The sequence below is a fragment of the Colobus angolensis genome, unplaced genomic scaffold (assembly GCF_000951035.1).
Source record: "Colobus angolensis palliatus isolate OR3802 unplaced genomic scaffold, Cang.pa_1.0 Scaffold175, whole genome shotgun sequence".
NCBI classification, from domain to species: Eukaryota; Metazoa; Chordata; class Mammalia; order Primates; family Cercopithecidae; genus Colobus; species Colobus angolensis.
Genome location: NW_012114877.1, coordinates 4,143,645 through 4,165,824, shown reverse-complemented (window position 1 = coordinate 4,165,824; position 22,180 = coordinate 4,143,645). Strand labels below are relative to the sequence as shown.

Below are 22,180 nucleotides of genomic sequence, written 5' to 3'. Positions count from 1 at the left end.
TTTGACTGCTCAGAGGACACTCTTATGTTTTGGTTTTCCACTACATTCTGAAGAGTTAAAATTGCCAGAAAACATCCTGCATAGTGAGGTGTACCACTGTAATGATCACCTTTATTTTCAAGAAAGTATTATACAAAATCACTCGTAAAACATAAGAACTGGAACTCCTGCCATCAAAGAGTTTACTATTCAGTCATGTTAAACAGAATACTTTAAAACTGTGTAATACAAACAGAATACGCTTAAAACTGTGTAATACAATCTGAGCAATATTTAAGCCATGCAGGACAACAGTAGAAGGGATAATAACATGGCTGTCAAGCTGTATAAAATTAATTTCAAATGACTGGAAAATACAGTAAATAATATAAGAACCCAAAGAAAAAGATCATTTTTTTTCAGGTAATGAACACAGAAAATAGGAAAAGAAGATTCTGAAAAAACTTTCACGAGTCCTTAAGTGAAGGTAAACTTTTTGATCAGAGAGAGGAAAATCTGGTGAAATGGAGTTCCCAACATTCATTTTATCTACTCCTCACTGTTAAATATTTCATGGTGATGTTTACAAAAATGAGTCTTAATGCAGAGTTAAGAAAAGGCAAGTACAAGCTACTTATCAATCTGTTTTAAAAGAAAATTAAAAGTGTTTACATGGAGAACATATTCAGAAAGCTTTCTTACCTTGAATATACCAACCCAATCTTTTGGATGTGGATGAATATATGGAGTTAAGGTGTAATGACATTCCAGGTGTGCATTAGGAAGGTAACTCTTGGCCACATTTTGAAAGATGACATGGGCAAAGTTGGAAGTCTGCAATGGGACTTCTTGAAAGGATGTCATTGTGAATCTGAAACAAGTAATTCATACAAGTTAAATTATACCAACTAAGAATAAACTTATGCCTTCAGAAAATACATAATATTTAATATAAATTTCATGAATATTTGCATGTGATAATTAAGAAAATATATACTTTGTAAATACTGCAACTTCTTAAAAATATGATTAAATATAAAAATACAGACAAACTGGAAAGTAACTAAAACCCATTTGGCTCAGAAAGTTATATGGGCATTTAAAAGTTAAAAAACCAAACCAAAAATTCAACTCTCCTGGAAAGGCTAGTCCTCTGCTTCTATCTGAATCAAAACCAAATGAACCAGAGCTGTTTTCGTGCACATGCTGCCAATATAAACCTGCTGGCTCCCAGTAACGAACACTAGAAACAGAAACAAGGACAATTAAAAGTCAGTATTTTATTGGCTATGGGTCAATTAACTTTTCCTTCCTATGAGAACCCTTGAGCTTCATCATTTTCCTCCCTAACCTAGCCCATCCCATTCATCTCTTCCCCTCTCCCTAGGTTTTGGGATCCTATAACTAAGCCTGATGCTAACATCTCTGTGCCTACATTCCTCCCCTTCTAAATCCCCTGGACCAGCATTTCTCAACCCTGGTTACACATTAGAATCATTAGGGGCCTTTAAAAAAAAAAAAAATAGATGACAACGACTTTCTGGGAGTGGGGCCTGGGAGTGTGTGCATGTGTGGCTGTTGGTGTGTATACGAATATATATATCCCTGCCCCCACATCTCCCCAAGTAATCTCAATCCTGTATGCAACCAGAAAAGAGAACCACTATCCAACAACTTAAGTCTCTACTACTAACTCTCACTCATTTCCACAGATCCCAGACCCAGCCTGTCTTCTTGGGCTTCTGGTACAAGCTTGTTCAAATCTCTCAAACTATGTAAAATCTTAGCTGGTCTACTTGAAATGGCTCAGCTTATTTGTTCTTCTCTACCTATAAAAAACCTATCATTTCATCCTAGGTGCAATGATCCTACTTCGACTGCTAGTATTCATGTACCCTTTCCACATGTTTACTGATTAAAATAAACTTATATTTAAAAATAAAAATAGAAATGTAGTGTTAATAAAATACATACTGTTGAAAATCTATTAGAGATTCATGAACGCTCACTGGCTTAGTAAACACCAAGCACTGTATAGCAGATGAATGGTGAAAGCAGATTATAAAAACTGCAAGATCCAAATGTTTTCCCTATTTTGTGCTCCACTTTTGAGAAAACAGAAACAAATGAGGATTTACCCAAAAAAGCAATCTGCAGAGTTTGTCACAGGCTCAGTACAATCACTAATTCTACAATACACATAAGAAACTATGACTGTCCTGACCGCACTTGCTTGAGTCATTAAAACAGGCATCTCTGTAATAATGGGGAAAACTGGGGCAAGATTTTTGCTAACCAAATTAATCTAATTTACTTCACAAATCAATGAAGTTTCTACAGAGCAAGCACAGCAGTAAGGCTCTACTCATATTTTAGCCATTAGTAAGAAGGCTTATTGCTAAGATCTGAAACAGTGTGCTTTTTACAACTGTTTCTTTTGCTGACCTGTTTGAAATACTAAGGCAAATTTTTAAAGTTTTGTAATAATAAGCACTTTAAAAAATACCAACTTTCTTCTTATGTCCCCTCTGCTTCTGTTATGGCCAAAGTCCTGCTTTACTGAATATAATGAATATCCCAAAAAGAGACTGTTAATCATGAACCTGGAAACCACTGTAGAGTATCAGGCTAGTTGTCAGCCTCTCCCTACCTGAGGTTTGCAAGCATTCCAAGATAAAGAGTATATTCAGTAGCAATCCTCCTTTACCTCTGCACGAACAAAGGGACTTTGCTACCCGCAACCAGATTTCATGGAAAGACTTAACTATGTATACTCTCTACCTGGTAAACTAAAGCCATCGGAAAAATGAAAAGGTAGCATTTACAAACACTGGAGAACTCTGCCTAAAATAACTGAAGAGTTCTATTATTTTGTTTCTTTGAGTTGTCTGAGCTAATTTGGGCTCCCAGGGAGGTCATATTAATGAAGTCATTAATGATAATCTCTTTTCAAGTCAGTGGCTTCACAAAGAGAAAAAAAACACCAATTCCAGTTCTTCAAAAAAAAAAAAAAGGTCACTACTGGTTATAAGATACCAACAAAAGAAACTATAGCTAAATCAACTGAACCAACATCTATTAGATACAACTACCAAAACTGAATCAAGAAAATATTATTCTATGAAGCGAGTGAACAGTCACACTTCCTTTGAGAAAGATATTCAGTATGAAGGAAATAAACTAGCTTAGAATAAACGTCCCATGTTTTTAATCAAAACCTGATTAAGGATAATACTTTTTTCTTAAAATTTAACATGCCATTTCCTAAAATAAACAACAAAGCTGTAACAATTTTTTTTATAAGACAAGGCAAAAGTGTTTAAACTTCTGTTAACCTCAATTAAAACAGTTCTTAAAAATCTACAATCCGGCCGGGCGCGGTGGCTCAAGCCTGTAATCCCAGCACTTTGGGAGGCCGAGACGGGCGGATCACAAGGTCAGGAGATCGAGACCATCCTGGCTAACACAGTGAAACCCCATCTCTACTAAAATACAAAAAACTAGCCGGGCGAGATGGCGGGCGCCTGTAGTCCCAGCTACTCGGGAGGCTGAGGCAGGAGAATGGCGTGAACCCGGGAGACGGAGCTTGCAGTGAGCTGAGATCCGGCCACTGCACTCCAGCCTGGGCGACAGAGCGAGACTCCGTCTCAAAAAGAAAAAAAAAAAAAAATCCACAATCCAACCTTATACTTTTAGTTCACTGAAGTTTTTGAGGTACAAAATAGCACATAGGTATACATATATGTATTTGTATATGTTTACAAATGCATCAAAAGGAACTCAAGAAGTATACACTGTAGAGTTAATAGTCTTATAAGGGATGTGTGTAAACACAAGACTTAAGGACTTTAAATTTTACATCAATTTATTGTTTGAATTTTTACAAGTATATATAAATGTATTATTTCTATTGTTTTAAATAGCCCTATTACCCAGAAATTCCATTTTTAAACCCTCCCCCAAATTTCACATTTTCTCATAGAAAACACTAGTATTTCACTTTAAAATATAGTATTCACAATGTTTACAAGTCTGAAAAGTAAAATAACTTGTGATTATCCTATTAATCGCCTTCATTAATCTCTCTCCAACACTCCAATCTTTTTAAAATTTAATTGCTATAATTATAGAAGTATTTTACAAAAGTCATTCCAGTACCTTGTCATTTTTTACTCCTTATTAAAATATAGCTACGAATCATTTAAAAAGTTTACATGGATGAATGCAATCTAAATATAATTATGTCATTAATCAACCCATTTTAAATAATAAAATTTCTAATTCCCACATAGTTCCTCTGGTTCACTCCTCCTACAGATAACAGACTGAAGAGACAGGCAAGCTTATAAAAATGTTGGAATTCACTGAGAATGTCAAGGTCGCATGGGAGTGGAGAAATAATATGCAAAGTCACTGCATCACCTTGTGGTAATGGCTGGGAAGTGTAGCTTCACTAACATCCTGAGAAAAAGTGCGAACCTAGTCTCAGTTGGACAGAAGTACACTCCCTACACAAAAAGGAAAGTAGAAGCAAGCAGCTTTACCATGTCAAATTCTGATTCCCCTTCTCTAAAGTGCATCTCCACAAATAGGAGTATAGTAAGTTGGCAAGCCAAGGATAAGTACAAAACGTCCAGTCAACAATCAAGGGACCAGACACATTTGGCTGGGAAACAAAGTCAGAAATGCTTACACATGCTGACTACAGTGCCCTCTTTCAGGATTCCTCCTACATTCCCTCAAACTCCAATGCCTCTAGAATTTCTCTATGTGTTATGCTATAAACTGTATATTATAGAGTCTTTGGTCTAAATTCCAATTTTATTATTTTGCAAATGCATTAATGTCTATAAAAAAGATAAATAATACATAGTGGGCACTCAGTTATGTATACAGCTAAAATAAACATGGGGTGGGGGTGGGGAAGCATTTCAACGTTATCTTTACTTACTCCTCTTGGAACTTTTTCAACCCCAAAACAGATTTGACTTTTGTGGTAGTATTTTTCCAGTGGTTCCCAATACTTGTTCTACTTTAGCCCAAAAATATAAGCCTGAGTGAACTTACTAAAACATAGACCATAGTAAGAACTTCTGTACATTAAACATATGAAGCCAAATTAAGCTTTTTAATTTAGATATTAAATACAATTTGCCAGTCCTAACAATTAGAATTCAAAAATAATTTTGTTATGTGTGATAATATAATTATGGCAATTCTGTGTTTTTTTAAAGTCCTTATCAGTTAAAGATGCTAAACTAACTGTAAGTGAAACGTCTTGATGTCTAAGATTTGCTTTAAAAACTCCAGGGGAAAAAAATAAATGTTAGAGGGGGTAATAAAACAAGATTAGTAAAGTGTCAGTTCATTTTACTGTTCATTCTCCTTTGTGCATGTTTGAAAATTTCCGTAATAGGAAAACCAAAGCAAATAAAGAAATGAAACAGATTAGTAACACTCCATATATGACCTACTGCAGCAGAAACACTGCATTTTAGAATATGAACACTTTGTATCTTTAGAAGTGTTATAATTCAGGTAATGGTTGACAGAGTTACCGAAAGTTTTTCACATCCTCAGCTAAAAAACCTTTAGAATTATCTCCAAACTTCAGTCCGATAGGACACGCAAACATATGAAAGCAAAAAATGTCCAGCATTCAAACAGTTTCCAATTATTCACACTGTGGCTCAAAGAAAGAAAAACTTAACAACTATAAACAGACCTCTGCTTTCAAAAAAATGTAATCAGCAATTTTTCTAGGAAGCAAAAGCAAAGGCCCCACTCTATTAACTTGCACCCTTGTAGACATCCCTATTTCCAGAATCCTTTACACCTGAGTGCCAAGACATTCCGCTCAGGTGCACCCGCACCACTTTTACTTACTTTTTAGATTTAATAAGTTGGTTTCTAAAATGCTATGATATTGGCCCACATATATTAGGGGAGAGGACATTTTCATCTTCTTCTGAAGGTTTATTTGGGACAAAATAAGCTTTAAAAAGACAGAAATGCATAAAGCCCAGATTTTACATATCCATTCCAAAAGAATACAATAAAGTCCCCAAAAGAAGTATACAAGGAGCATCGTTAGGATCTTTCATAATTATTTCAACAACATTAAAAAGGTTGAAACTTTGAATTCCAAAATTTTACTTTTGTTATGGAAAAGATATTTACTGGTTAATTCTACAAACATGGCTGCAGTGAGAACTACAAACAGCGGTCTACAATTTAAGAACGTGATGGGCCAGGCGCAGTGGCTCACGCCTGTAATCCCAGCACTTTGGGAGGCCGAGGCGGGCAGATCAAGAGCTCAGGAGTTCGACCCTAGCCTAACCAACATGGAGAAACCCCGTCTCTACTAAAAATACAAAAATTAGCCAGGCGCGGTGGCGCGCGCCTGTAGTCCCAGCTACTCAAGAGGCTGAGGCGGGAGAATCGCTTGAACCTGGGAGGCGGAGGTTGCAGTGAGCCGAGATGGTGCCACTGCACTCCAGCCTGGGAGACAGAGCAAGACTCCGCCTCAAGAAAAAAAAAAAAAAAAAAAGAACGTGATGGCTATAAAACAAAAACTACAATAAGATGTTCTTTGAAGTTGAACAGCTTGAAAAATAAATAAATAAATAAAACCTTATTAGAAGTCGGCATCATCAAACAATACTTCAAGTTTACCCTTGAAAAGAACAGAACGAAGGAGAAAGGCTGTCCTCAGCTCCTTCTCTAAACCCGAAAAGCACTGAGGACAATCGACCCACTTTTAGTTTCTATTCAAATGATCTCTTTAAATCCTTTTGGAATTAAGCACCAAACTCGTAACTAGTAATTGTTCGTGCACAGCTTGTAGAAATTTTAACATCAGACAGTTGAAAAATTAAGATTTTCCCATCTAAAGCCTAACATAATAGCAATTCATAACCACTGTGTGAAACCGGAAATCTAACACTGTACGTCTAAAGTCATATCCCAGTGTTGTCCAACAAAACTTTTACCAATAAGGTGTGTACACACACCCACACAAACGCATGCTAAGCTCTATTTTTTACTAATAAGGTGTACACACGCACGCTAAACTCTAGCCACAAATTCCCTAAGCGAGGAATGCAGGTCGGTCGGGACTAGTCCACACCTCGCGAACCTACGGGGTGTTGGGGCGGGGGTGGGGAAAGGATTCCAGGTGAAGCAGGAGATCAGCCAGAACAGCCAACTCCGCCCGCAGCCCTCAAAAGTAGGCGGCGCAAGGAGTCTCCGCCCCCTTCGCCACCCCCGACTCAAACCAAAACAGCTGGGTTTCTCTCCGCAGAGGCAAACCCCAGCGTCCTTCTCAGACGCGACCTACGTGTTTTCTCAGCTTACTGCGCCGGTAACACCCACATGGCCCTCAAAACAGTCATCCCAGAGTTGAGCCTTGGACACCAGAAGCTTTTCCTTCGGTGGTCGCCAGCGTCACTCGTCCCCAGCCAAGGGCACCCGTCCCACACGCCTCCCCCAAATCGCGAAGGCCTGTCCCGCGGGCCGGCCACCCGTTGCTATTCCAAAACTCTACAGCTGATCCGAGTCGCCCACACCGCCGTCACAATCGCAGTCCGGAAGGGAAGGTTTGTCCTCGGGAAGGAAACCCTCGTCACCACTGAGACCTCTCCCGAGACCGGCCAGGCCCCTACAGTACAGGGGCAGAGGGGTGTAGCACGACCCCTAAAAGAGATGCAGCTGGGGTCCGCCCCGCACAAGGCGCTGGGGTGGACCGGGGAGGCGCCTTACCCAGAGGAAAGACTCCCGGGCCAAGGGAGAAAGTTACACAAGCTTCCGATCCTGATCCGCCATCAGCCGCCGAACCTCTTCCGCCACTACCTCCTACCCCCAAAGACCGGCTACACCTACCCTCACAGCCGACAGTAGGCCTTGCGTCACTTCCGCCCACGGGTCGGTCTCTTCCGTCTCCTGGAGTGTTCGCCCCGCCGCTCCGCGATGACACGCCCCTAGCCCGCTCCGCCCCGGGACGCGAAGCTGGGCCCAGGCGTGCCTCTTCTCGCAGGCAGGCTGGTTCTCGCCTTCGACCTTGCCATTTTCGCTCAGCAACTTAATCGCAGAAAAACAATGCGTCTGGATTTACATTCTGATTTTATATTATTATTTTGACATACGAAATGGGGAAACACACCAGAGATTTAAGTAACTCACCCGCGATGTGGAAAGGGCAGCTCAGAGGTCCACGAACAGTACCGTGTCCCTTCCTGCGTCTCATTCGGCCTAAACTAACCCACCGATTTTATAGATAAGGAAATAGCCAGAGAAGCAAGGGAGTTACCACACGGCTAGGGCTGCAAACCCCTGAACTCGAAGACTGTCTCTCAACTCCTGGCCCAGTCCTGTGCTTTTTTGACTACGAAGTTTTGTTGACTGAAAGCTCCTAGGAGCCTTTCAGTTCTAATGCCAACTGATTCTATTTGCTCTCGCTCCAGCAGAGAGGCTTCTTTTCTATCCGCATTTCTGTGAGTTACCGGCTTTTGTTATCCATATCATTTTCCGTGTGTGAATTTTGTCCCGCGTTCTGTTATTTCTAAAATCACTTTTGCCTTTTGTATATATTGCCTTCCCATATTAGACATTCAGTTTGAATCGTAACTTCACAGAAGCCAATGTGTGCCATTCGAATTCGTCATATTCGTCTGTTGCCATAAAACCCTGATAAAACTTGCAATAGCACCTGAAAGGATATGTAAATTAGATCGCATTAAATGTTGAAGCACATTCTAAATACAGAACATTCAAAATTATCTTTCATATACTTTCATCTTTACTTCCAGTTATTTCAGAAGACATTAGCTTTGATAATACAGGTTCTCAGTATTTACAGACTGATTTCTTTCCTATGTATTGACATTTTTTAACTTGGTCTTGTGCTGGGTACTATACTTAATCATAGAATTTCAGAAGAACCTTAACAGGTCATTTAGTCCCAGTCTCCTTATTTTATGGATGAAGAAAACGGTGTGAATAATCAACATAAGTTATCACTCGCGTTACTGGTAGCAGCCTTCTGGTAGTAGAAATAACTGTGTCCCTTAAGAAATGTAAACATAGCAGTGAACTTTATAAGCACAATTTGTCAGAGATGTCACTCCTTGTATGTTTAGATCATATTCCTATTCACATGTAATAAATTTTTAATTACCACTAATTTTCAGTTAATGAAATCAGAAAAACAGTATGCCTAATAAAAACCACAATTGAAAGTATTTTTGGGGGGGGCGGGGGAACGGAGTTTCACTCTTGTTGCTCAGGCTGGAGTGTGGTGGCACAATCTCGGCTCACTGCAACCTCTGCTCCCGGGTTCAAGCGATTCTCGTGCCTCAGCCTCCCAAGTAGCTGGGATTACAGGCGCCAGCCACCACGCCTGGCTAATTTTTGTATTTTCAGTAGAGACGGGGTTTTGCCGTGTTGGTCAGGCTGGTCTCGAAAGACATTTTCACAGGTTTTTTTTACTTTGTTATTCTTAATAATTTCTTGAATTTTTAGACCTTATTTTCCCCAGGAAGGTATTTGTTCTGGAATTTTAACTTGCTTCACTCATTTTAATAATGATCCTTTAATTTTTACACCACATTTTTCCCACCAAGATAAATAGATACCCTCTTAGTATTTAATTGAATTTCTGGGTTTAGTGGGGGGGAGGGTTGGGTTTTTTGTTTGTTTTTTGAGATAGAGGCTCACTCTGTCACCCAGGGTGTAGTGCAGTGGCATGATCTCGGCTCACTGCAACCTCCACCTCCCAGGTTCGAGCAATTCTCCTGCCTCAGCCTCCCCAGTGGCTAGGATTACAGGCGCACACCACTACGCTGGGCTAATTTTTATATCTTTAGTAGAGACAGGGTTTCTCCATGTTGGCCAGGCTGGTCTCGAACTCCTGACCTCAGGTGATCCGTCTGCCTCAGCCTCCCAAAGTGCTGGGATTACAAGCATGAGTGACTGCATCCGGCTTTAATTGAATTTCTTAAAGTTAGCCTATTGTGTGTACGGCAGTGGACTACGGCTAGAAGAGATATGGATTCACTTCCTTTAAGTGAAATCTTTCTGCCAGAGGGATTTCAGAATTCAGAATTTTTCAGACTTTAGAGAGGTGTGTTTTATGTGACATTCCTCACTATCTGGGGCAGCACCCACAGTCAACTTTTTTTTCCAGAACAATTATGAATATCACACTAAGATAAATGAGGTATATAGTCTCACTTCAGATCAAGTTTTTCGGGTCAGGTTCTGCCACTTTGCCCTTGGGTTCAGGTCAAGTTTTAATGACAAATGAGTCAGGTCAAACAGGTTTTGCCACCAAATGTTAAGAAAACATTTGATTTTCAGAGCTTTTTTTTTTTTGAGATGGGGTCTCTGCCCTCTGCCCTGTCACCCAGGCTGGAGGGCAGTGGCAAGATCTTGTCTCACTGCAACTTCTGCCTCCCAGGTTCAAGCTATTCTCGTTCTGGGATTACAGGCGTGAGCCACCGCACCGGCCAATTTTCAGAGCTTTTCGGATTTCAAAATGGTAAATAAGGGATTGCAGACCTATTGAGAGAATTATTGGAAAGTAAATCAGTGAGTAACCCATGATTTTTCTGGAGCAACTACCGTTTCAAGTAGTTTGTAGGCAGTTGTCCTGTGTTTTGATTGGGAAAATATGCTGACTATATTTAAAAAACAGTGTTCTTTCATTAGAGGAACTTATGATAGCAAAAGGAAGAAAAGAAATGAGCCCATGAAAATGTAGGTAACTAAAGTGTAAATAAATGAATAAGAAGACAGATATTCAGAGATGAGAGAAAGTACAGGCTGGTGTTAGCAGTACACTTTTCATGGGAGAGGCAGGCCTGGACTGTTAAAGTGAGGTATGATTTTGATGAGGAGATATAGGGGGAGGACTTTCCAGTCAGGATTTGAGAGCTTGGGCAAAGGAATCAGGAAAAAAATTGTCAACCAAAAATAATAATTTCCTCCAAAGTTCATGCATTCACCATTGTGTCATGTTCCTTCTTACTAAGAGCGTTTTGTTCATGTGCTCTGGGAAAAACAAGGAATCAAGCATGGTTTCTTCCCTGAAACTGCTTAAAATCAGGTCAAGATATTACAAGATGGTATAGATAACTGTCAAATTTGCAGGAAATGGACTCTGAGAAATAAAGTAGAAAGATATACAGAATAATTTTGAAATTAGCTAGACTTTGTAAAAGAGATTGGTTTCTAAACTTCAAAAGACTGATAAGATTTGAAAAGATGAAGAAAAGGCTTACATAGTAAGAATAATATAATTTAAAAGGCACAGATGGGACAATTAGATAGCAAAACAAGGATTGAAAATTTTTGAAAAAGTTCAGATAGACATATTTTATTAGAAACATTACGGGTTTTAAAAGCCAGGCAAATGAGTTGTTCTCCTTTCTTAGAACAATGGTTTCCATTATTTGCTATAAATTATTCTTATTTTAAAAAAAAAAAAACCCTTTGTAAACCTTTGTTTTAGAAAGAGAGCTTTTTTTTTTTTTTTTTTTTTTTAAGACAGAGTCTCACTCTGTCACCCAGGCTGGAGTGCAGTGGCACAATCTTGGCTCACTGCAACCTCTGCCTCTCAGGTTCAAGCGATTCTCCCACCTCAGCCTCCCAAGTAGCTGGGACTACAGGTGCGCGCCACCATGCCCAGATAATTTTTTTGTATTTTTAGTTGAGACAGGGTTTCACCATGTTAGCCAGGATGGTCTCAATCTAAAAAGAGAGGCTTTAAAAATGAGATTTGAATAATGGTAGGCTTTGGATAGGCAAAGAAAGAGAGGATTCCAAACCCTCTAAAATAGGGTTATTTTCTCTTTCCCTATCTATTAGATTTTATTGATGTACTCATTGCTCCTTGTTTCCCAACCATTACCTACCTAGATGCTTGTAAAACACCTTTGCTCCTTTGAGGTATACACTGTTGTGTTACGCTCCACCTTCTCTCCCTGTGGCTGTCATCTTCTGATCTCCAAGTCACTGTTCCTCATTCAGTGAAGACTGTCACCTAGTGCACAGTCTCCTTCTCCATTCTAAGCCATTCATTGTCTACTTGGATGAGATTAAAATGAAAAGGCCAACATCCCAGCATTTTAATTTCCTGAATCCCCCATCTCAAATACTCCACTCCACTCCAGATACCTATTTCTGTGGTCACACCTTGGCCCTTGTCATCATCTTGAAAAGCAAGCCTCCTACTCTTTGACCACAACCTCCTATTCTTCTAACTTGCTCATTCAGATATGCCCAGCAGAACTATTTTTCAAACTCATCAGCATCTCAGTCCATTTCTTCTTTTAATACTTCCCTCAGTATCCAACTTAGAGTCCATAGGCTATAATTTCATTAACATGACTTCCAACACCGTAAACTCCCTTGACTTCCTATCTTGCACAGTAAAGAAAATTTCCTATAACAAATGCGTTACAGACTTTGTGGTCATCACACGCTTTACACTAAAGTTTACGCCTGGAAATACTAAGCAGAAACTTTGCAGTTAAAATAGAGTGTTTTAGGAAGTTTCTTGCACTATCAAAAAGAGAAACTGTAATTTATGATACTAAGAAACAGAGCCTGCAGAGGTTTATATTTCAGAAAGACCTTTGCCCCATTGGCTCCTAACAGTGTTCTTTGTTCCTTGTGCAACTAAAAGGTCACTAGAATGTAAATATTCTCTAACCTCTCTTCCTCATCTTACTGAGAAGAGTAATAGCCAGCAAAGTACTTTGAATTTTTAAGGTACTTACGTCAACAAGATTCTTCCTTCCCAGTGTTTCTTATTAAATACCTGTATTTTGTGAGTCACTGTGTATCAATGATAATTAAAGTTAATAAAAATTATTTTAAGGAAATGTTATTAAGATAATCTTCAAATGTTTAATTTTAACCAAGGCTAAATCAAAGTTTTAGGCTCAAATATGTTTTTATTTCACAGATCTCAACACCTCCCATCTTCTCAGGAACTCTACATGATCTTGTTTTTATATTCAAGACCCCCATCTCTACGAGATCTTTTCCGTTGTCTTTTTAAACATGCTGAAGTCTCTTCAATTTTTAAAACTTTTCCAGCTCCCTATTTCCTTCCAGCTCCTATTGTCTTTTGTCTTTACAAGCAACTTTCTTGCTTCTAGAAAGGATTGTCTATGTTGTACTCCCTCATGTTCCATCTATTTCCAGCAAGTTCCAGAAGGCATATTTCCAGCAAGATGCAGAGGGCAGATTTCTAGCAAGTTCCAGATGGTAGATTTCTGGCAAGTTCCAGAAGGTGAATTTCTAGAAGTTTCACCAGCTCAGCAACACAAGGACTTCTCTGTGAGACTTCTCTGTGGGACTTTATTCAGGGACCCACGGCCGTGCCCTCTTCGGGCCCTAGATGTCAGCCCTGAGAGGTGATCTTGCTTGGACAGTCTATCTCAGTCCTAGGGGTAGTGTCTCTCCTTATATCAGCCATTCTTATATTTTTTAGAGTTCCTTTTACTCCCATTAGCCTTGTGACTCCAATCTCTTGTTATAGTTAATAATTCTTTATATTTGACTTTCCTTGTTCATATGACCTATGTGGTTTTTCTCTGCTATTTGGACCCAGACTGACAAACCACTCTAATGCTTCATTTAGCTTCATAGGTAGACCCTGTCTTGTTTATTTTTCTTTCTTCCCCTGAAGTAATTGCTCAGAGTTCATTTGGTTCCAACCAAGTAGGGTTGCTGCCAAAATGTAGGTGTTTGTTGTACTGCAATTTTCTACTACTACTTGATGTTAATTATGATGCATAGGGGCTAGAATTTCTTCAGTAAGGTATAGTTTAGGTTGCAGAATTCAATGAATGATGATTTATTGCCATTTAGCATTGGGTTTAATAGATGAAAGAAATGCCTTTATTCTCACAAGAGACCATGGCTAGGCTGATCCTGCCATGAGGACAAAAGGAAACATGAAATTATTACTAAGTACTTAGGCTGAGCATCTTTAGAAAGTAATTTGTAATATATTTTATTAGTTAATTGTGAAAATTGGCTTCTGAGGTTACGTAGTGTGATATAGCAAGTTCTAAGACAAGCTGTAAGTAGACAAAATTCCCCTTCCTGAATCTTTCTTTTTCTGTACTTTTTCCTCTTTTTCAGGTACCCTTCACAGGTTTAACAGCCCCACCCCTCGGGCACCAAGCAGTCTTACCCAGGGGGAAAAAAAAAAAAAAACTGATGCTCAGTAATAATCTTCTCTGTGCCTACGAGAAACTTAATGCAAGTCTTAGGATCTCAAAAAAGGACCTACGAGCATAAAGTAATGAGTCTCTCGAGCAAGGTTTCCATGCATGGGGGGAGGATATCTTTAAGTAAGGAACCTTCCTTGTGCTTCTTTAAGCACAGTTGCTATCATTCTGGAAGAAGCTCCTTTTAACCCATATCTTCTTCCAACTAGCATCCTATTTTTTTTCTTTCCTTCCCAGCTGAACTTCTTAAGGATCAATCTATATGATGTGATAATATATTTGAGATATTAACCTATTTTTCTTGGTATTTTCCCCTTGTATAGCTTGCCACTTTCCCAACCTTCACCCATAGATGTGTTGCCTTGAAGAAAGGAGGTAGAAAGAAAACCTTTCTGGCTTTTGTTTCCAGACTCTCGAACCCCACAAATGGGGAGAGGATTCAGGCTGCAGAGAAATGGCTTGAGGAGAAGCAAAGGGCAGGGGTATATAGGTGGAGGGAGAACAGCCAGCATTTTCCTCCCCCTCAACTCTAGAAACAGATTTCTCTGGGCCAGAGAGGATGGGAGGGTACCTCTAGGTGGACAAAACCACACGGCTCGTTTAACCTTCCTAGGTCTCCAAGACATCCCCTACCCTATCTTAGTACAGAGCAATATTTCAAAATCCTGACAAAACTAGAGTGGAGCGGGGCGGTGCGCGGGGCTGGGCGGTGGCAGGGGCGCCTGCTCTCGCGCGGGCCAGTGTGCTGAGGCCTCCTCGTCGCCGCTGCCGCCCGCTCCTAGCCTGCCGCGGCACTCCCGGCTGCACACTCTGCTTGGCCTCGCCATGCCGGTGGACCTCAGCAAGTGGTCCGGGCCCTAGAGCCTGCAAGAAGTGGACGAGCAGACGCAGCACCCGCTGCATGTCACCTACGCCGGGGCAGCGGTGGACGAGCTGGGCAAAGTGCTGACGCCCACCCAGGTTAATAGACCCACCAGCATTTCATGGGATGGTAATGATTCAGGGAAGCTCTACACCTTGGTCCTGACAGACCCGGATGCTCCCAGCAGAAAGGATCCCAAATACAGGGAATGGCATCATTTCCTGGTGGTCAACATTAAGGGCAGTGACATCAGCAGTGGCACAGTCCTCTCCGATTATGTGGGCTCAGGGCCTCCCAAGGGCACAGGCCTCCACCACTATGTCTGGCTGGTTTACGAGCAGGCCAGGCATCTAAAGTGTGACGAGCCCATCCTCAGCAACCGATCTGGAGACCAACGTGAAAAATTCAAGGTGGCGTCCTTCCATAAAAAGTACGAGCTCGGGCCCCCGGTGGCCGGCACGTGTTACCAGGCCGAGTGGGATGACTATGTGCCCAAACTGTACGAGCAGCTGTCTGGAAAGCAGGGGGTTAGCTTGGGGACCTGAACTGTCTTGGAGGCCCCAAGCCCTGTTTCCCAGTTCAGTGTTACATGTATAATAGATTTCTCCCCTTCCTGCCCCGCTTGGCACAGACGACACCTGACCAGTCAGATGGTGGTTGAGGGTGACTTTTCCTGCTGCCTGACCTTTATAATTTTACTCACTCACTCTGATTTATGTTTTGATCAAATCTGAACTTCATTGTGGGGGATATTTTGGTACTGTGATGGGGTCATCAAATTGTTAATCTGAAAATAGCAACCTGGAATGTAAAAAAGAAAAAATCGGGTGGGAAAAAGACCAGGTCTACAGTGATAGAGCAAAGCATCAAAGAATCTTTAAGGGAGGTTTAAAAAGAAAAAAAAAAGATTGGTTGCCTCTTCCTTTGTGAACCTGAGTCCAGAATGGTACACAATGTGTTTTTATGGTGATGTCGCTCACCTAGACAAGCAGAGGCTGGCATTGAAGCGGATCCCCAACACGGTGCATCTCAGATGCCTCAACAGGCATCAGCATGTTGCTGTGACCCCTTTAAAGAGCAGTCCTGGAAGAGGCAGGAGGGAGAGTGGCTTTGCTGATGTTGGGACGTGGCCATCGAGACCGGCAGCAGTGCTCGCTGACAGCTTAGGAGGAATCCTTACATCTTTGTCTGTTAAATTGATCGTTCTTCATGGGGGTCAGAAAAGCTGGTCTGGAGTTGCTGAATATTGCGTTAATTGTGCTGTTTGCTTATAGTTGAATAAAAATGGAAACCTGAATGAAAAAAAAAAAACTAGAATGGAGACTCAAAACAGAAATTGAATTGGTGGAATATATTAAAACATACTTCTTTATAAGCTTGAGTTGTGGGCTAAAATTCATACTGCTACATGTTCATTAATCTTGCATTCCTCACCCCATAAAATGTGCTCAGGCTGGGCATGATGGCTCATGCCTGTAATCCCAGTACTTCGGGAGGCCGAGGCAGGCAGATCATCGGAGGTCAGGAGTTCCAGACCAGCCTGGCCAACGTGGTGAAACCCTGTCTCTACTAACAACTAGGTCAGGGAAGCATTTGAGACCTGGGCATGGAGGAAGGGCTCTCTGACAGAAGCTGTGGCCTCTCTCTGATCTCTTGCTAATACCAGTCATTGGCCAAACCCAACCTGAAACCAGAGATAAAAGGAGTCCAGAGATTTGGTCTCTTGAGGTCAGCTCCTTGGAGCAGAAAGTAGTGAGGTAATGGGTGGAGAATAGTTCTGTTGGGGCAAATGGACAATCACCAGCCTATCTCCTCAATGAATGGCAACACCAAGGACCTGGTCTTGCTTGCCAGGAACCTGGGAACTTGTCTCAACTCTTCGCTCTTACTTACTCCACTATATGCAATCAGTCACCAAATCCTGTCTATGTTGCATTCTGAATGTCACATTTATCTCCTCCTTGCCATTCCCTACCAGTGCTCCCATCTCAGGTCCTTATCTCTTTTCACCTTGATAAGTGCACGCATTTCTTATCTAGTTTCTCAGCTTCTAGCATCAAATCATCCCTTTACCATCCCTTCACACTGCTACTGAAGTTTCTTTCCAAAAGGCTAAGATCTAAGTGCTTTAATGACAAGACCATTCTTTTCTCCCAAATTTCTTTCTTTTCTTTTTTTTTTTAGTTTTTAAATAACAAAAGTCATATACCATAACTCCCAAGGAAACCCAAGCTGAACTGAAGTGTATTAAATAAAATGTAAAATCCTCTAAAAAGGTAACCGTTGTTAATAATTTTGTTATGTTTTTCCAGATAGATTTTTTTAAATTTTTTATTTTGAAATAATTAGACTTACAGGTAGTGGCAAAAAAAAAAAAAAGTAAAGGGAGTGTGCTGTACCCTTCACCCAGTATCTGAGTTGAATTGTGTGCCCCAAAAAGATACGCTCGAGTCCTAGTCCCAGGAACCGATGAATGTCACCTTATCATTTCAGATATAATCAAGTTGAAATGAGGTCATACTGGATTAGGGTGGGCCGCAATCCAGTGGCTGGCATTCTTGTAAGAAGAGGGATATTTGGACATAGGTACACAGAGAATCAGAGAACACCACGTGACAACAGAGGCAGACATTGAAGTACTATATGTACAAGCACAGGAACACCAGGGATTTGAAAGAAACCACTAGAAACTGGGGAAGAAGCCAGAAACGATCCTCCTCTAGACTCTTCAGAGAGCGTGGACCTGCCAATACCTTGATTTCAGACTTCTAGCCTGCAGAACTAAGAGAGAACAAATTCCTATTATTTTGAGCTATCCAGTTTGTGATAATTTATTACAGTAGCCCTAGGAAACTAATACACTCGGCTTGCCCCATGGTAATATTTAGTATAACTATAGTACCATATCAAAGTAAGGAAATTGACATTAGTACCATACTGTTAACTAGACCACAGGCCCTGTGCAGATTTCACCTCTGATTGATTTTTTAATCACACAAGTGCATACACACACACAGACACACACACACAGACACACACACACGTCTCTTGCTTTTTAAATTATTTGTTCTCAGTTTAGATAAAGTTTAACCATTAGTAACACGGCAAAGGAATTTTTTTCATAAAGAGCACCTTCAAATTTAAAAAAAAAGACTAACCAATGGAAAAATGGATTAAAATATGTAAACAAGCAATTCATAGAAGGAAAATTATAAACAGTCAATGAACATGTGAAAAGATGCTGAGCTACACTAATGATCAGGGAAACATAAATTAAAATCACAATGAAATGCTTTTCACCATTAAATTGGTACAAATGTAGAGACTGATAACAGAAAGAGACCCTCATACTCAGAGGTGGGATGTAAATTGGTACAAAATTTTTTAGAGGACAATTTAGCAATATACATAAAATTTAAGGTGTTTGTACTATTTGACCAGCAACTGCACTTCCAGGACTCTTGGAAATACTTACACATATGCAGAAAAATATTTAATAGGACTTATTACTTTGAATAGGGAAAACTTAGACAAGCTAAATGTTGACTAACGGGGGAATGGTTAGATTAATTGTGATATGCCCATAATATGTAGCCATTAAAAGAACGAAGTAGACAATCACATATTGTAAGTGAATAAGGAAAATAATAAACAATAGGTATTAGAGAGGCTGTGTTTAAAGAGTGTATGCTCTATCTGAATTCACAATCCTGGCTCCACCACTTACTAGTTCTGGAAACCTGGATAGTTTAAATATTTAGTTAACCTTCGGTTTTCTTTTTTTTGTTGTTTTTTGTTTTTTGTTTTTTTTGGGGACTGAGTCTCGCTCTGTCGCCCAGGCTGGAGTGCAGTGACCAGATCTCAGCTCACTGCAAGCTCTGCCTCCCGGGTTTACGCCATTCTCCTGCCTCAGCCTCCCGAGTGGCTGGGACTACAGGCGCCCGCCACCTCACCCGGCTAGTTTTTTGTATTTTTTAGTAGAGACGGGGTTTCACCGTGTTAGCCAGGATGGTCTCGATCTCCTGACCTCGTGATCCGCCCGTCTTGGCCTCCCAAAGTGCTGGGATTACAGGCTTGAGCCACCGCGCCCGGCTCTTCGGTTTTCTTATAGGAAAATTAGAGTGATAATGTTAGTACCCGTATCAGAGGATTGTGTTGTCAGCCGTAAATGTGTTAGCTTACATAAGCAATATTTCAAAATGGTATCCGGTACACAGCTATTATTCAGTAAATGTTGGCTACTACCATTATTATTGTTTATATAAAATACATTTTTTACCAGTATCTTATATATCTATATGTATTTATATCTATCTGTATATATGGAAGGATACATGTAAAATTGTGATGCCTTCTGGAAAGGGGTATAACTCTTTTTTCATATGTCTCCTATGTGTCTGTCAAAGAGTATAACTTTCATCTTCAATAATACATACCTCTGGGCTGGGCGCGGTGGCTCACGCCAGCACTTTGGGAGGCCACGGCGGGTGGACCATCCTTCCTAACACGGTGAAACCCCGTCTGTCCTAAAAGTACAAAAAAATTAGCTGGGCGTAGTGGCAGGCAACCGTACGTAGTCCCAGCTACTTGGGAGGCTGAGGCGGGAGAATGGCGTCAACCCGGGAGGCGGAGCTTGCAGCGAGCGGAGATCACGCCACTGCACTCCAGCCTGGGCGACAGAGCGAGACTCTGTCTCAAAAAAAAAAATGATAATAATTAATATATACTTCTGTAGTTGACCTTTGTTATTGTTCTTGGCCAATCAACATCTTAACCACCTTGCTTTGGGTAATCCCCCACCTTATGAGGCAGATTTTGTATTCCATTATAAATACTGAAAAGGTAAGAAATGTGTTTTTTCGTACTCCCTTGTTATCAGGGCCTGGGCTCCACCAGTTAGCTGCATATAGAATTCATTCTGGCCCAGGAGAGGCAGCAGCTCGGTGGAAACTGTCGGGTCTCCAGAGGGAGACATGACAGTAATTGTAGCATCAGTGTTAGCAGAACCAGCTGTGTGGACAGTGGGGGAAAGGTGAGTAGTTCTTGAAAGGACTGGTCCCCCATATTATGATTTTCAAGCCTTCCCAGAGGATCTGTGAGCTGTCCACTACTGGTTCAGTAAAAACTGTTTTCCTGGTAAGCCAGAGTTCATTTCTTTACTAGACACTAAAAACACTGATTTTTGAAATGAAAAGCCTCCCTAACTTTTTATTATGAATAATTTCAAACATATAGAAAAATTAAGGCCGGGTGCAGTGTCTCACGCCTGTAATCCCAACACTTTGGGAGGCTGAGGCAGGCGGATCACCTGAAGTCAGGGGTTCGAGACCAGCCTGGCCAACATGGTGAAACCTTGTCTCTACTAAAAATACAAAAATTAGCCAGGCGTGGCAGGATGTGCCTGTAATCCCGGCTACTCAGAAGGCTGAGTCAGGAGAATCTCTTGAACCCAGGAGGTAGAGTGCAGTGAGCAGAGACAGCGCTACTGCAGTCCAGCCTGGGCAACAGAGCGAGACTCTGTCTCAAAAGAAAAAAAAAGTTAAAAGAATAGTAAAATGAATAACTGCATATTATCCATCCAGATTCAACAATTAGTAATATTTTTATATATTTGCCTTATATGTATGCTTTCTGAACATTTGAGAAAGTTGCAAACACCTAGGAAAATGAATAATAATTTCATAATATCTTCCTATAAATCAGGCATATTCAGAGTTCACCAAATGTTTAAAGAATGCCTTTTGTACCTACTTTTTTTCAAGCCAAGTTCCAATAAAATACATTTTATTTGGTTATGTCTGCTCAGTGTCTTGTAAATAAAAAATGTAATTAAAAAAGGGCAATATATGGGTTTTGATCGTTATTGTTTCTACCTAGTGACTGAGTAGATAAATATGAGAACTAACAGTTACTTATTACTAATCAAATGCCAGGCCTATGTGAGGTGATGGGCATATCAATATGAATAGGACAAGGTCCCTAACCTCAAGGATATAGTCCCTCTGTGTTCCTCCAAATGCACACAATTTATCTGCCTTACTTTTGCCCAGCTTAAGGAACAGAAACGGACAGGGGATATTAGAGTTAATCATTTTCTTGACCTAGAGCCACAGTATGGAGTAGGAGAGCTGAGCAGGGCTAGATGCACACGTCTAAGGAGTTATCTATCATTCACTTCTTTACACATCTAAGGAGTTATCTATCCTCTTTCTTTTTTTTTTCTCCCTCTCTCTCTCTCCCTCCCTCGCTCCCTCCCTCCCTCCTTCCCTCTCTTTTTTTGGCTGGAGTACAGTGGCAGGATCTCGGCTTACTGCAACCTCCGCCTCCTGGGTTCGAGTGATTCTCCTGCCTCAGCCTTTCAAGTAGCTGGGATCACAGACGTAAGCCACCATACCCAGCTAATTTTTGTATTTTTAGTAGAGACAGAGTGCCACCATGTTGGCCAGGCTGGTCTGGAACTCCTGGCCTCAAGTGATTCGCCCACCTCAGCCTCCCAAAGTGCTGGGATTACAAGTGTGAGCCACCAAGGCTGGCTCATCCACTACTTTCAAACGCCCATACAACTTAATGGCCATCAGGGACTATCAAAGGCTGATTCCAGTCTAACTGTCCAGCTGCATCTCTCACCACTTCCTCTTACAAAACTCAAACTAGACCCACGACTTCTAGAATATATTTCATGTTTTCCCATCCCTACATCGTACTGAATTACTTCCCCCCATCTGCATCTTCAAACTCCTATCTACACTGCAAGGCCCAAGATATATGCCACAAGCTTAGTGAAAATGAATCTACTTCTAACTAGAAGAAAGCTTTCCTTCTTTTGTACTCTAGCTTGTATATCTCTTATTTTGCTTATAAGTTTTATTTTATATTACCATATTGTACTTTTACCCTAAGTAACTCATTGAAGGGAAGAACTTATTTTAATACTTATACTAGTCATCACGTAGTACGTGTTCAGTTTTTGTGAATTTGATTATAACTAATCATACAACTTAGAAAGTAATTAGAGAGTAACTTTGGCAAAACACCAGCCATTAAAAAGAATTCTAAAGAAAATGAGATTCAAATGGCTGATTCTGTATACCAGGCC

At 40.7% G+C, this 22,180-nt stretch overlaps 2 protein-coding genes and 1 long non-coding RNA gene across 6 annotated transcripts in view; 2 read left to right on the top strand and 1 right to left on the bottom strand.

The window, feature by feature from the left end:
- The window catches only part of TAX1BP1 (Tax1 (human T-cell leukemia virus type I) binding protein 1), a 103,470-nt gene extending 94,770 nt beyond the window's left edge, over window positions 1-8,700 (bottom strand). For 3 of the 4 annotated variants that reach the window (XM_011938603.1, XM_011938605.1, XM_011938606.1), the window contains exons 1-2: window positions 7,741-7,915; window positions 682-850 (exon numbers count right to left, since the gene is read on the bottom strand). In XM_011938603.1, the coding sequence (XP_011793993.1) occupies window positions 682-843 (162 nt within the window). In that variant the 5' untranslated portion in view covers window positions 844-850; window positions 7,741-7,915. Of the gene's footprint in view, window positions 1-681; window positions 851-7,740; window positions 7,916-8,480 lie in introns of those variants that run through there. The other variant, XM_011938604.1, reaches the window with a different exon arrangement.
- LOC105509392 lies at window positions 5,202-16,395 on the top strand. The gene is made up of 3 exons (XR_001001432.1): window positions 5,202-5,212; window positions 6,065-6,068; window positions 15,949-16,395. It is a non-coding gene; the product is annotated as an uncharacterized LOC105509392 (long non-coding RNA).
- LOC105509391 (phosphatidylethanolamine-binding protein 1-like) lies at window positions 15,048-16,381 on the top strand. The gene is given in 1 exon segment (XM_011938607.1): window positions 15,048-16,381. A coding segment is annotated over 1 exon segment (582 nt). The 3' UTR covers window positions 15,630-16,381.
- Window positions 16,396-22,180: the final 5,785 nt, after the last annotated feature.